General features: G+C 37.3%; 1 protein-coding gene across 2 annotated transcripts in view; it reads left to right on the forward strand.

Moving 5' to 3' along the window:
- The window catches only part of OXCT1 (3-oxoacid CoA-transferase 1), a 128,174-nt gene that overhangs the window by 53,618 nt on the left and 60,384 nt on the right, over positions 1 to 14,172 (forward strand). For both annotated transcript variants that reach the window (XM_088023515.1, XM_028097962.2), the window contains exons 8-11: positions 4,003 to 4,110; positions 5,345 to 5,459; positions 7,904 to 7,998; positions 9,843 to 9,891. In XM_088023515.1, coding sequence (XP_087879641.1) covers positions 4,003 to 4,110; positions 5,345 to 5,459; positions 7,904 to 7,998; positions 9,843 to 9,891 — 367 coding nt within the window. The remainder of the gene's footprint in view (positions 1 to 4,002; positions 4,111 to 5,344; positions 5,460 to 7,903; positions 7,999 to 9,842; positions 9,892 to 14,172) is intronic.

Genomic DNA, 14,172 nt, shown 5'->3' on the forward strand with positions numbered 1-14,172 from the left:
ACATTGTTGCCCAAGGATTCTTATCCTTCTCTGAGCTTTAAAATAAAACTTTTCAGAATGATAAACTAAAAAGGGTACGGGGCAGAGAAAGCAGCCTTTTTAAAACAAAGTTCAAATCAATAATAATTAACATTTCCTAGCCTCTATTTTCCTGCTAATGACTGAAGACAAGTACTAATTAGAGATGCCTCAAGTGTCTGGGTTTCTAGATGAACCAGATGGTGCTGCATAAGAACTATGCCTCGTGCCCCGGGAGAACTCAGTTGTTCTTAGCTACCTGTCCTCCATCTTGCTCTTGTCTGAGGACACTTAAATCTGCTCACTGCTTTGCACTGAGACTGTTTCTTTGTTCTTTATTTTCTGTCTTGCCCACTTCTGATTTCAGGAGGAGCATTTCTGCCATGGTTAGTGAGTGCTCTTGTGAGCTTTTATTTTTACTGTTTTCTTTTTTTTTTTAAGATTTTTTATTTATTTATTTGAGAGAGAGAGAGAATGAGAGATAGCACGAGAGGGAAGAGGGTCAGAGGGAGAAGCAGACTCCCTGCTGAGCAGGGAGCCCGATGTGGGACTCGATCCTGGGACTCCAGGATCATGACCCGAGCCGAAGGCAGTTGCTTAACCAACTGAGCCACCCAGGCGCCCTATTTTTACTTTTTTCTTAACAAGCTCATTTTACTCCTCTTTTTCTTTTCAGATTTCCTTTGGCTCTTATGTTATTGCCTGATCTCACTAGACTGTTTCTGCCCCCCCCCCCCCCGACTTTGGTTCCTCCTTACTGTTCTTTCTCCAAATCACACAAGACCAGCAGAGAAGGATTCAGTCCCTTCAGTAGCTTGCATTAAGATAGTTCTGCCTCTCCGGTTTTTTTAAACCCTTTTCACAGATTGTCTGAAAACATATGTTTTCTTCTTTTGGTTTGTACTTCAAATATTTTCTTCCTTTGCAATTAACTCTGCTAACCGACTCTGAGAAAGCTTTGATTTTTGTATAGAAGTTTTCAATACTGTTGAGTGTTGATGTTTGGACAAATGCTTCACATGCATTTTCTACAATAGGAAAATCACTTCTATCAGGATGACAAAACACGGAACTGATGACATTTAACCAGATTCTTGCTTTCTGTCAGAGTTCTTTTGTCAGGACACATTCTGTCACCCTGTTTGTTGTGAAAATCATGATGCCATTGCCCTCGATAAAGAAACTTTGTCTTAATTTGGTGTTTTGGGGCAAAACTTTCTTTTTTTGGAATCAGAAGACAATAGTGATTGGTTACCGTCAGCATTTCTGGTTTAAGTGAGAAGTATTAACTATTTTTTTTCTTTTCTATTATGTTTCTTGTCCTTGCTGAAGGGCAAAGGCAAGGAGACTGATTAGGAAGCTGATGTAGTAATTCAAGCAAGAGATATGAGGGTCTGGACTTTTGGAACAGCATCAGGAGAATAATTCTTATTATCTTTAAAAAGTGTAGGCAAAAGAGTTTCCTTAAATTCATTTCATAATGTTGTAAGCACTGTTAGAGTTTACAAACCACAGTTTTTCTTTGAGTTCCTGTTTGCTTTTTAACATGTCCTTTGGTACATGTCTGACTAATTAAGGAATTTATGACATCCTCCACTTAATGTATTTCCCAGTTTGGGAATCTCCTTACTTCGTGTCTGCTGCATCTTAAAAAAAAAAAAAAATCTGTAGGTTTTCACCCTTTGATTATAGAAGTGAAATGAAAGAAAAATAACTTGTACTGTTACCCAGAGGCAATAATTATTAGCATTTCCTTGTATTTCCTTTCAGGTTTTTTGTAGGTGTAGAGATAATTGTGCCAAAGGGCATATCTGTAAATATTTATTTGTACAAAAATCTTTCATTTTTATGAAACATTAAATTATGATATGTCATAAGTATTATGGAAACCAAAGTATTGATCCATCATGTGGATGTACCATATATATTTTACCATTAGCCTATTGTAGACGACTTAGGTTGTTTCCAACTCAATATTATTTTACCAAATGCTGTGGCCAATATTTTCATGAATAATAAGTCTTCATATAAATCCTCAGGATAATGGGTTGATGTATAAACAAGTTTTTGAAGTCCAGAGCCTCTTTGAAGGCTTGAATTAAATACATATAAAAATATGAATGAACTCTGATGGCTGAAATTCCAACTATTTGAAGAATTAGTGATAATGCCTAGCTGCTCTGCATTTTCTGTATCCACCTCTTCTTTCCCTGGTCACCACCTTGAGTTGGAAATACCAGAGCATAGAGAGGCCTTGGGAGTAGGGGGGAAGATACAGATTGCAGTGATGGGGAATCCCTTGCCTCCCTCTAACTCATTCTCAGATGAATGCAGGTATGCATCTCTACCCACTATTTCAGCTTGGATGCCCACATGTTCACTGACTCTTACTTGGAATTTTTGTTTGATTTTGGTTAAGATCCTTCTAATTTTTGGGGCGCCTGGGTGGCTCAGTCATTAAGTGTCTGCCTTCGGCTCAGGTCATGGTCCCAAGGTTCTGGGATCAAGCCCCGCATCGGGCTCCCTGCTCCGCGGGAAGCCTGCTTCTCCCTCTCGCACTCCTCCTGCTTGTGTTCCCTCTCTCACTGTGCCTCTCTCTGTCAAATAAATAAAATCTTTAAAAAAAAAGATCCTTCTAATTATCATTGAGGATAGCTTTTATCTACCACATTCTTTTTTTTTTTTTTTTTCCCAGCTCTGTGGAGCAGTGCAGAATAACTAAAATGACTCTTGTAACCCCTGGTATTCTTTCATGGGAGGAGGAGTATGGTATGGGCATACAGGGTAAAATAGCATAAAAAGTGCAACTTGACCTCAGAACTTCTGGAGAGTTGTTATTAGTTTAGTAGGCTGTGCAACTCACCTTGCACAAGTTAGTTCATTTAAGCAAATTGTTCTTTGCTTTGCGTATGGCATATATTGAACTGAGCACCCGCCAGTCTTCAAGATAATATTTTTTCTTGGTACCAGAAAGATAATTCTTTGACCCCAACAGCATTAACGTTAGTTTTTCTTGATCATTGTTATTCTGAGGTTCTTTTTATATTGATATAAAAATGCTATTTTGTCTTTTTTTAATGAATTATAAAATAGCAGACTAACTTGGAGCATTTCATACTGCTGTAAAATGCCTTTTTGCTCTGTGAATGACTTTAATTCTAATTACATTGAGTATTCTAGTTATTAGTTAATATTTCCTTTTTGAATTTCCATATTGAAATTAAGATGTCTTTAAGTAAAATTATTTCAGCAATTGCAGTTCTGTCACAATCCTAGGAAGCTAATAACAGAAATAATTAATAACTGTTACAAATAGCATTTGTATCTATATTTAAAAAGCTCTTCAATTGACCAAGCAGATGTTGTTAACAGATTTTTGTCTTTGATATGATAAATCTCCCATTAATTTTGAAAATCAGGGCTTAAGGGATGTGCTTTCAAGTTTTGAGCTGCAATTTGTGAAAGTTCAAGCAGCTGTACTGAGAAACCATTTGACAGATTTGTAACTGAGACTCCTTTAGGCAAAGACTAAGTTTTGGAGCTTTATATTCTATATTTTATGAAGAAATTTGAATTTCTTTTTTTGTGGGTCCAGAAGTGTGTGTGTGTGTGTGTGTGTAATATATTCTATCTCTCTTTGATATATATACGTGTATTTGTGTGTGCATATGTATTATTTTTTTTAAGATCCATTTATTTATTTGAGAGAGGGAGGGGGAGAGAGAAGAGAGAAAATCCCAAACAGACTCCCTGCTGAATGTGGAGCCAGACTCTGGGCTCAGTCTCACAACCTGGAGATCACAACCTGAGCCGAAATCAAGAGTTGGATGCTTAACCAACTGAGCCACCCAGGCACCCTTATATGTATTTTTTTACGTTGTATATATAATCTAAATTGGAGGTAACAATGCATATACTTCACTTTTTTAAAAATAAAAGTGTTCAGTTTAAGCTCCATTTAATTTTTTTTTTCTTTTTGCCTAGGTTGAAGAAATTGTGGATATTGGATCATTTGCGCCAGAAGACATCCATATTCCTAAGATTTATGTACATCGCCTTATAAAGGGAGAAAAATATGAGAAAAGAATTGAGGTAATTGACTTAGCTTCTTTGTTAGTATTTATAAACCTGATTATTAGAGATATGTGCCCCTGGGGCTATTCCAGATAATAAGGAATTAGAGCTGAATGGAAAGTCTTGCTTTGGATCTTAGGAGGAGCTTCTCATGTGTCCATCCTAAGGAGACATGTTATTGTCTAGTCCAACAGTGACTTGTGTTTACCAAGTGTATATCACCAAGTTACGTGATTCTCTGGGCTGTGTCTTCGGGCTTCTGTAACTGTCCTAATTTATAATGCATAGTTTTGACTGGCTGTCCTAGGGTAGAGAAGGTTTTAGCCCTGTTGGACTTAGTGTTTAATTATTCAGAAGTGTCTTTCTTGAAGTTGCTTTGCACTTTATAAAGTCCAGAATGTCATTCCCATTAGCACCAGGCTCTGGGCAGCTAGTAGATATGAGATCATGGCAAGGAGTAGGTACGAGGAGCCGTGGAAGTATTCTAAGGCTACTGAGAGCATGAAGAATGTTCAGCTGGGTCAGAATTGATATCAAGATTCACAGCTGTGTAGGGAGCAGCAACAGAATAGACATCAAGTAGGAGATACTGGGCAGTCAGAGATACTATCAGCTGTGTGTCAAACAAAGAGATTTTGCAATCTAATACTAATGTTAGGGGGCTAGGGAGAAAGGATGTGGGACGTTTGCAAATAGAAACTAGAGTCTATGTCAAGGAGATTTAGTAATGGAAATAATTTCCTGGCTGGTTTCTGGATATTTTTATGATTCCCGTGATGCATTGTAGCAAAACCAGTCCAGACTCTGCAGGTGGAAATATGCAATTGGCAGTAGCAACACCTAGTAAAAACATTCTGACAGCCCTGCAAAAACAGAGTCCCAAGGTCTGTTCCTTTTCTTTGTTCTGGTTCAGTCCTTGAGCACCTGAGAGTTCAGTTGCAGAAGTCTTAAGAGTAATAGTAGCAGCAGTCAGTGTGACAGTAACAGAGGGATTATTTGCTTCCAAAACAGAACAAGTATATCTTCTTCTTCAAACAAATCTGACCTCTTTCACTTTCTAAAAAATTATTTCTGTCATCAAATACCACCAATGTTATTCTTTAAAAAAGAACTCTTTGTTGTATTATAGATTTGCCTCATAGTAGTAATGGGAGAGACTTACATTTTTTTCTGGTGAACTTTTATATTTCAGCAGTAATAAAATTCAAGGTATACTTCAACCATGAATAATTTATTTCTGTTTATTTTCAAGCGTTTATCGGTCCGAAAAGAGGAAGATGTAAAAACCAAATCCAGTAAACCTGGAGATAATGTAAGGGAACGTATCATCAAGCGGGCGGCTCTTGAATTTGAGGATGGCATGTATGGTATCCTTTATCTTTCTGGGGCTGAGCAGAGACATAGTCCTCCCTTTTTCTATATTCATCAGGCACTAGGCCTCCTGCATAGTGATACTTTTCTAGTTCACTTTTACTTTTAAAGCAATGGATCAATTTTTAAAAAATGTGGCGTATAACCTAAAGATATCGAGGTATATGAAATTGGAATTATAATCTGTTTGCCTTCTTGAAACAAAATGGCAACCAAAATTTACTTAGCTATTTTCTATTATACAATGGATTTCTAATATACAGTTTGGCATTTTGCTAAAGGTTATTGGGAAAAGAGATTACCCAAGATGAGGGTTTCAAATCTCAGAAGTACTAGTTATAACAGTGTTATTTACTTTCTCTATGTTCTGACATTTGCATACTCATTGAAACATAAGATCCAACTTCTTAACAACCCCTGTTGCCTTTGACAAGGATCCCATGAGTGTACCCTTTTATGTCTAATGCTTTGTAAGGGTATTCAATGAATGATTCAAATTTTGCTTTAGATACTTTGTCAAAAAAAAAAAAGGTAGATTGAGATAATTTAGTACCATTACTATTCAGTTTTCGAATGTGTTAAACAGTGAGTCTTTTTGCCATTTTGCTGATTTTCAGTACATCAAACATTGAACTGTACAATAACAAATACTGCATATAAATACAAATAGTGTTTGATAAAATAAATATTTGTTGAGTGGTAAATACACTAAGCCATACTTAAAGGCCTAAAGCCATACTTAAAGTTCCTAAAGGAGGATCTAGAAACATGACAAGGGTCTACATTCTGCGAGCTTCTCCTGTCCATAAATATCATCTTTCAGACTGTTACTGACTGGGGAAACTCTCTTTTTCTACTTTATTTTTACCTCCACCACCTCGTTTTTCTTTGTTTTCCAGTTTGTATGTTGTGTTATGGAGAGAATTCACATGGTGGAGGGGAATATAATAGTACCTCCTTTTCAGCTCCTATATCAGCAAGATAGAGCATCAACCAAGTTAACCTAGCAGGTGAAAGCTAGGTCCTGGGTTTTCAAATCTGACCTCCAGTCAATTGTTTTCCCACTGACGTTTAAACACTGACTATATGATACCACTAATTTTAGTTAATAATGGCTTCTAGGTGTTCTTTATTCGCTGTTATTGTATTGCCTATGAAAAATATTTGCAAGTTAGTTCATATAAATGGTCTCTCCATACCACCAACTTTTTTTTCAACCTAGAGTACACAGACTTCTTTATCTTTATCTATTTGACCCACTAAAAAGCATTAAGGAACTGAAAAAATTATAGAATATGATGAAAGAATTCAGGTATGAAGCTTGTCATTGGGGTTCTCTTATCTGAAAGTACTTGCTCATAATGAAATTAATATCTCAATGTGATCTGTACATCACTGTGAGAAATGAAGTACCAACTACACTACACTAGATTGTGATTTGGTAAGAAATGAACCAAGTAGCTATTGTCAGAGCTTCTTAGAGTTACCGTGTCTACAAGCAGTATTTTGGTTCATTGAATCCTCTTGCCAGCCTCCGTAGTCTGTAATATTGCAGCACATACAAACCTTATTTTTTCTGGCTCTGATTCATAAAGATCTCACTGTTCCTGGAATCTCCTCAGAGTGCCATCATTCTTTGCTCTAATTCTCGCCAGTCCTGCAGTGTGTGGTGGTAGTGGACAGTATGGACAGCAGTTCCAGGTGGTGTGGGTATCTCTGATTTGATCAGCCTGTTTGTATTGGGAGGCAAGATTAAATCTACACCATTACAGACAAATCAGGACCCAATTTTGATCATTTGAGGAAGAAGAGTCAAACTCAGCTCTTTGATGCCTTAGCTTAGTTACTTTTTATATGGTCTCAATTATATTCACTGAAACTTAGTCACCTCCTCCTCCTTCTTTGTATCTTGAAGAATTCAGTTACCAATGAATGTTATCCCAGTGACCCAAAGGAATCATTATGGTTTTAGACAGAGAGTTTGGTATTGTCAGAAAACTTTCTTTTTAATTTAAAAATGATACCCCTTTTTGAGAATATTAAGTCACTGTTATTTTTTGGAGTTTTGAATAGTGAAAATTACTTTTAAACAAAGGTCAAGCCATGTTTAATATGTCAGTCACAATAAGTCGTAATATACCAGTTCAAATTTGCTAAGCACATTAATGAAAATAAAATATGTCTTACAATAAAAATGACCTCTGAAGCCACCACTTTGATATCTTTACAGGAAAGCATATTAATGTTATTGAAATTAGAGATTTTCTTTTTTAAAGAGATTACAAAATAGTGCCTGGAGAGTGAGGAGAGAATGTATTCAGTGATTACATTCAGAGCAAGTGCCCTTAAAGTTCAGAAGTTCATATTTATATATTTGGCAGATTTATGGCATAATCTTTCTATCTTTTGTATAGTGGACCTTAACATCTTTTTTCCCCAGCTAATTTGGGCATAGGAATCCCACTTCTGGCCAGCAACTTTATCAGCCCAAATATCACAGTTCATCTGCAAAGTGAAAATGGAATCCTGGGTTTGGTAAGACAGAGATTAATGTTTTATTTATCCAGTCTCAGTGGAAAACGAGATAGTCCATCTAGTGAAATCTTCTGTGAGTTGTTAACTTAAAGTTCCCAGCCTTATTTTTAAGGTAGTTTCCTGACTATCTGAGCTTTCTGACTGTTCGTCCTCTGTCAGCTTCTCAGTGTCTACCTCCCCTCGTGTACCTGCTTAGGAGAGACCTCACAGTGTTCTGTTCGGACAACTTTTTAAATCTTTGTGTGGTTGGACAAGATAATGAAGGTCATAAAAAATTCTGTATTTAAATAATGATCAATAAGACTCTGAATGAGAAACTGAAGAGTAAGGTTTTTTACTTGAACAGGGACATTTTTTGATTAATTCAAAAAATTCTTCTTACCTAATTCTCATTTTGAGGCCATGTTGTTCAAAAGGGAAGAATTTTTCTCTTCCTCAAGATTAACCTTCCAGATGAGCTCAACATTCTCACAGAATTTGGATATACTTTTAATTCAATACTATAATAATAAGAAATACTTTTGTTTCCTGGATGACATTTTTATTTATTGATTTATTTTTTAAAAGATTTTATTTATTTATTTGACAGAGAGACAGTGAGAGCAGGAACACAAGCAGGGGAGTGGGAGAGGGAGAAGCAGGCCTCCCGCCGAGCAGGGAGCCCGATGTGAGACTCGACCTGAGCCGAAGGCAGACGCTTAACGACTGAGCTACCCAGGCGCCCCTGGATGACATTTTTAATATTAACTATGGCAGAGATTATTTATAGTTTGGCCAGTTTATAAGATTTCTAATCTGTTGTTCTCAGATCTTAACTGTTAATGCAATAAAAATTGTATATATGGAAAGTGTATATCTTGTCTTTAAGACATAAATAGTGATCATGAGCATATAGTTGATACTGATTGAGGCAGCAATCATGACCATCTTCAGAAGCACAAAACTGATTTGAGTCTGGATAGAAGATTCATATTGCGGTCAAAGACTTACATACCTTAAAAATGTGATTATTTATAGAGTGACCAATTCCCTCATTTAGGAGACAAGGGAAATGAGTTGATGTATATTATCAACTTTTCCCTTTAGGGGAAAATTGACATAGTCCTAAAATGTTAGTTGCCACTTCAGTTTATTTAAACGATACATTATTCGGTCCCTCTTTTTGAAAGCATGTTAGAATTTCCCAGCTCAGATTTCCTCACTCTTGATTCTGTCTTATTGCTTCCCTGATTCCTTTTTCCATTTCCTCCTGTTTTGTTTACTATATGTTATGCTATGAAACTACTCACCCCATTCAAGTAATGTAGAGATGCCTTATAAAAATACATACAAAATTAAAAAGCAAAACTGAGAGTAACCAGGCAAAGGGAAAATAAGGGCATCAAAACTTAGGTGTTGTGAGAGATAAGGATAGGACTCCAAATTTGAGCCTTTAGATGCTGCATACCAAAAAGATGAAACTTTGCCTCTCTGCATCCTTCTAGTCAAATAAGGCAGCCATTTTGTTTGTAGTCACTGATACCCCCGGGAAGATTTATGAGTAACATTGACTGCATAGTACCTACCAAATAATTACTTTTTGTTTTACTGACCTATATTTCTAATAGTGTAACATTTCTTTCAAACTTTGGTAAATTTTAGGAAATACTTTTTATCATAGTTATTAGTGTAGGAAAGACTAATCAATATGAGCAACAGCCATGACAATACTGGAATTATTTTTGAAAGGTTCACCTCAAGTCTTTTGATAGTAATTTCCTAGCGTTCTTAGAAAAGTTATTTTTGTTATGATTTTAATATGTTATTCAATGAGAAACTTACTAATTCAGTGTGTGCTTTGACAGGGTCCATATCCACTACAAAATGAAGTTGATGCAGATCTAATCAATGCAGGTAAACTCCCTCATTACATGTTTTTCCAGTGTTTTCCTTTGCCGTTAATTTAATTCTTTGCCAAATAAGAGAAAGGAGTCAGGCTTGATTTGTCTTTTCCTGGAGAGTGCTCCAGTTGTGTTTTTTACTGAGGAGGGGGGACAGAAGCCTTCCTAGTCTCTTCTTTGCCTGCCTTGCTCTTCAGAGATCAGAGATCTCTTCCCTCTTACTTAGGGAAGACTCAGATAATGGAGAAATTGCAGGTGGGGCTACATATAATGGCAAGAGCTTTGGTGGGTCAGTCAGTCAGGGTCCAGGCTATACATAGAGAGCACTCTCCAAATGGGGTAATGAGAATTAAAGGAAAGGACAATTTACAAGGGTATGACTAAAATTGAGGGAAACCAGGAAAGGATGGTGAAGCACCACAGGGAGTTATTATCACCCTGAGGCCTTAAGGGACAGCAGTGGGAGAGGGCCACCTAAGAGAATCTGTGGCCTTTGGTAGAGGAATGCAGCCATCTTGCAGAAACCTGGACAAGGGGTGGGGGTCTTCTTTACTGGATCTTCTTCTTGTGCCTTCCATTGGCCAATCCCAGGTTGAAATATGTTTGCCTTCTAGTGATGAGAAGGATGACAACTGGATCCGTAGAGGCAAAAAGAAAAGATCTGGCACACTGGGTTTTTGTTCTGAGCAATACTCACTGTCCCCTAGTCATCATTGGAGTAGAAGAGCATATCTTTCAGAGGTTCAAGGTTATTTAGAGTTGTACTCTGCCACTAAGTACAACACAGTGATGTGAGTAATAGAGATTTTTGAACTGTCACTCTAGCCTGTCTTCTTTATTCCCACATTTATATGCTTTACCTTTTATTATTAAGCCTTTTATTTGACTGTGACCTACAGTTGCATGTAGTAGTACCCTAGAGGAGAAAAAACCAGGCCAGACCCTTTGGCCATTGTTACTGCCCATGCTTTTTGGGGCTGAAGGTTATCCTTACATTGAGGCTGCTCATAAGAAGCTAATTTTTATACTCTAGCATGATTTTCTTTACCCTTCTTTTACTCTTGAATTCACTCTACCCCCACAAAAGTATTATTCGTACTTCACATTCAAAAATAGTACATGTAGGTCTCAGAAGAGCAACAATATTAGCTGAACATAAAGGCCAGCTGCCAAGTAGAATTGATGTTTGAAAATTAGAATTTTTGGAAGTAAAACCGCTTCTGGTTAAATAGTTGAATTAGCTAACACGACTCAACCCTGAAAGGCCCACTGTGATAAAGCAATGACATTTAACTAAGGCTGTAATTTAATTGTACTGTACCCTTTAGCAATAGCTAATTGATCTGTGAAAATATTTGCTGCTTGGTTTAATTAATTTATGATGTTAGTGAGTTATTTGCAAAATGAATAACTCCATTTTCCAAATTTTAGGCCTGAGTTCATAGAACCCACTTTCCTTGGAAAAGTAGTTAATCTTTTCAATGATTATTGGACAGTAGGCATTTCTGATTCCATGAGCTTAAAAGTAGCTCAGTTGTAATGAAGTCACTAGTTTTATATTTTAACTCCTGAAATACCATACATAGTCTTAGACTGCTTTGTAAAACAGTAATTCATTGCTTTTGGGAAGCCAAGCTGCAGATCACCTTATTAATATTTTAACTCTTAAAGTCATCAAAGTTCTGCTTAGGATTTATGTTACTTTTGATTTTGGAGCTGTCTAAATTAGGGAGGAGATACTTCAAGCTAAAGAGTCCAGAATATATATTGGTGGTCTCCTCAACTCCCCAAATTTGGAAGTTACCTGGAAGATCAGCCCCTTCTTTGTATTTGAAAGGATTTTTTTAATTAAAGAATTTATTTATTTATTTATTTATTTATTTATTTATTTATTTATTTATTTATTTATCAGAGAGAGAGTGAGCTAGTGAGAGAGAGCGCACAAGCAGGGGGAGTGGCAGGCAGAGGGAGAAGCAGGCTCCCCCCTGAGCAAGGAGCCTGATGCAGGACTCGATCCCAGGTCCCTGAGATCATGACCTGAGCTGAAGGCAGACGCTTAACCGACTGAGCCACCGAGGTGTCCCTGAAAGGATTTTTATAGAAATCCCTTGGAATAAATACAAAGAGTTCTATTTCTGGGTATAATCAGTGTATTAAAATTTTAAAATAACACAGGTATTTCTAGGGATCCCTTCTAAATAATCTCAAGGTTATGAAAAAATGAATTACCACCTTACAGAACTATTTGGTTTGCAGCATACTTTTTCATACTTATATACCATTTGAGCCTCACGTGAAAACTTATTGTACAGATTGGGAAACTGAGGCCCAGAATAGTGTTGTGATGTCCCCAGGATCCCATTGCTAGGAACTGGACTCACACACAGTCTCCTGGCCTTTTTCTCTACACATTGAACTATACCCACTGCTAACCTAAGTTTTACAAAGGGGCAGAAGGCTGTGCTTACAGCAACATTTCAGAGGTCCTGTTAAGAGTTTCAGTATTCTGATGCAATTGTGAAATTTCCAATGAGTCTCACATTTCAGCTTTCGTATTAATGTACATTTTGCATTCTTCTTTCTTTTAAGATTTTTTTATTTATTTATTTGAGACACAGAGATACAGAGAGAGAGATCATGAGCAGGGGGAGAGGCAGAAGGAGAGGGAGAATCAGGCTCCCCGCTGAGCCAGGAGCCTGACATGGGGCTCGATCCCAGGACCCTGGGATCATGACCTGAGCCAAAGGCAGACGCTTAACCATCTGTCTTCTCTATTTCTTAATTGTGTTTTCTTTTAATATACAGTGTTTTAAATGACTTACCTTTGATTAAAACTGCTTTAGAAAGAACCACCATGTTAACCTCATGTCTTATAAATAACCCTGGCCCCTGCCATGTGCCTGTAGGGCAGTGGTTCTCAGTAAGCAAGTGGGGATATTTGACAATGTCTGGAGACATTTTTGATTGCCACTGTTATCGTCAAGTAGTAGGTAGAGGTCGGGGATGCTGTCAGTTATTCTATAATAACTGAAACAGCCCCCCTTCAAAGAGTTATCCAACTCCAAATGTCAATAATGCCTTCTCTGGAGGCCCTTGTGCCACAGCTGAAGAATCACAGGCCTGCAGACTAAGGTAAAGGTAGTATAGCATTCAAGATCTATCTGATAGTTGCACCTGCCCTTTCCACCTTCATCTTCCACTACACCCTTCAAGGACTCCCCTGTCCACTCATCCTGCACTACTGGATCTGTTCTGATCGTGACTCATGCCTTCCTTCATGCCTTTGCTCTTCCTGTGCCTATCATCAGAGTTTGGGTTCTGCTCCCTTCTTTTTGCATCCCCATCTCCTTATCAGTAATTCACTATTGAAATGTGTTATACCCGTTCTTCAAGCTCCAGTTCATTTGATCTTCTGTGGTTCAAAAATGCCCCTCCTTTGAACCTGTAACACATCTAGTGTCTCTCATTTTGCCTTGTAATTAATTATTCATGTGTATTTATCTCTCTAGATGAATAGCATATTCCTTTTGCTTAGGGCAGTGGTTCTCGAAATGTGGTAAAGCATCAGCATCACCATCACCAGGGACTAATTAGAAATAGAGATTCTCAGGCCCCATCACAAGCCTTCTGAATTACAAACTCTGGGAATTTAGCTCAGAGATCTGCCCTCCATGTAATTCTGATGGGTGTTAAAGTTGGAGAATCATTAGTTTAGGGCATCTGTGTTTGGTTTATAACGCTGTTTAAGGCACATAGCAGCCATTTACTTGATATTGAGTAAATGACATGTTAAATCATGAGCCAAAGGACTCAGTAACTATGAAATTGAAGAACTGTGTTTACCCAAATATCATGAAAGGATCTAGAGAAGAACTGGAGGAAACAAATTAATCAGGAATAGTCAAATAAGAAAGTTCTTTTTCTTTAAGATAGTGATTGTATGTTGATTACAGTTATTTCTTGACCAAATTTGGACATTGTTTTTGAAAAACATGGATTCAACTTCAGGGTATCTATTTTTATTTAGATATTGGATATTTAAAAATACTGACAACTAACTTGGCTTCCAGAGAATGTAATTTATAACATGCCAGAATGTATTAGCAGGTGCCTGACAATAACTACTTTTTATGAGCGTTGTTTTCTGGGCTCTTAAATAAAACTATGCTCCATAAATCACATGGGGAGAGCCAAAGCCTCGCACTGATCTCCAGGTTTCCTGTGAGTCGTAAATAATGCTTTCTATGTTCGGTCAGCTGGTGGAGATTGCCCTTTAGAAGTCATTGTGATTTAG

Source organism: Eumetopias jubatus, unplaced genomic scaffold, assembly GCF_037043125.1.
Source record: "Eumetopias jubatus isolate StellerSeaLion01/CBP00866 unplaced genomic scaffold, mEumJub1_p1.0 scaffold_5, whole genome shotgun sequence".
NCBI lineage: Eukaryota > Metazoa > Chordata > Mammalia > Carnivora > Otariidae > Eumetopias > Eumetopias jubatus.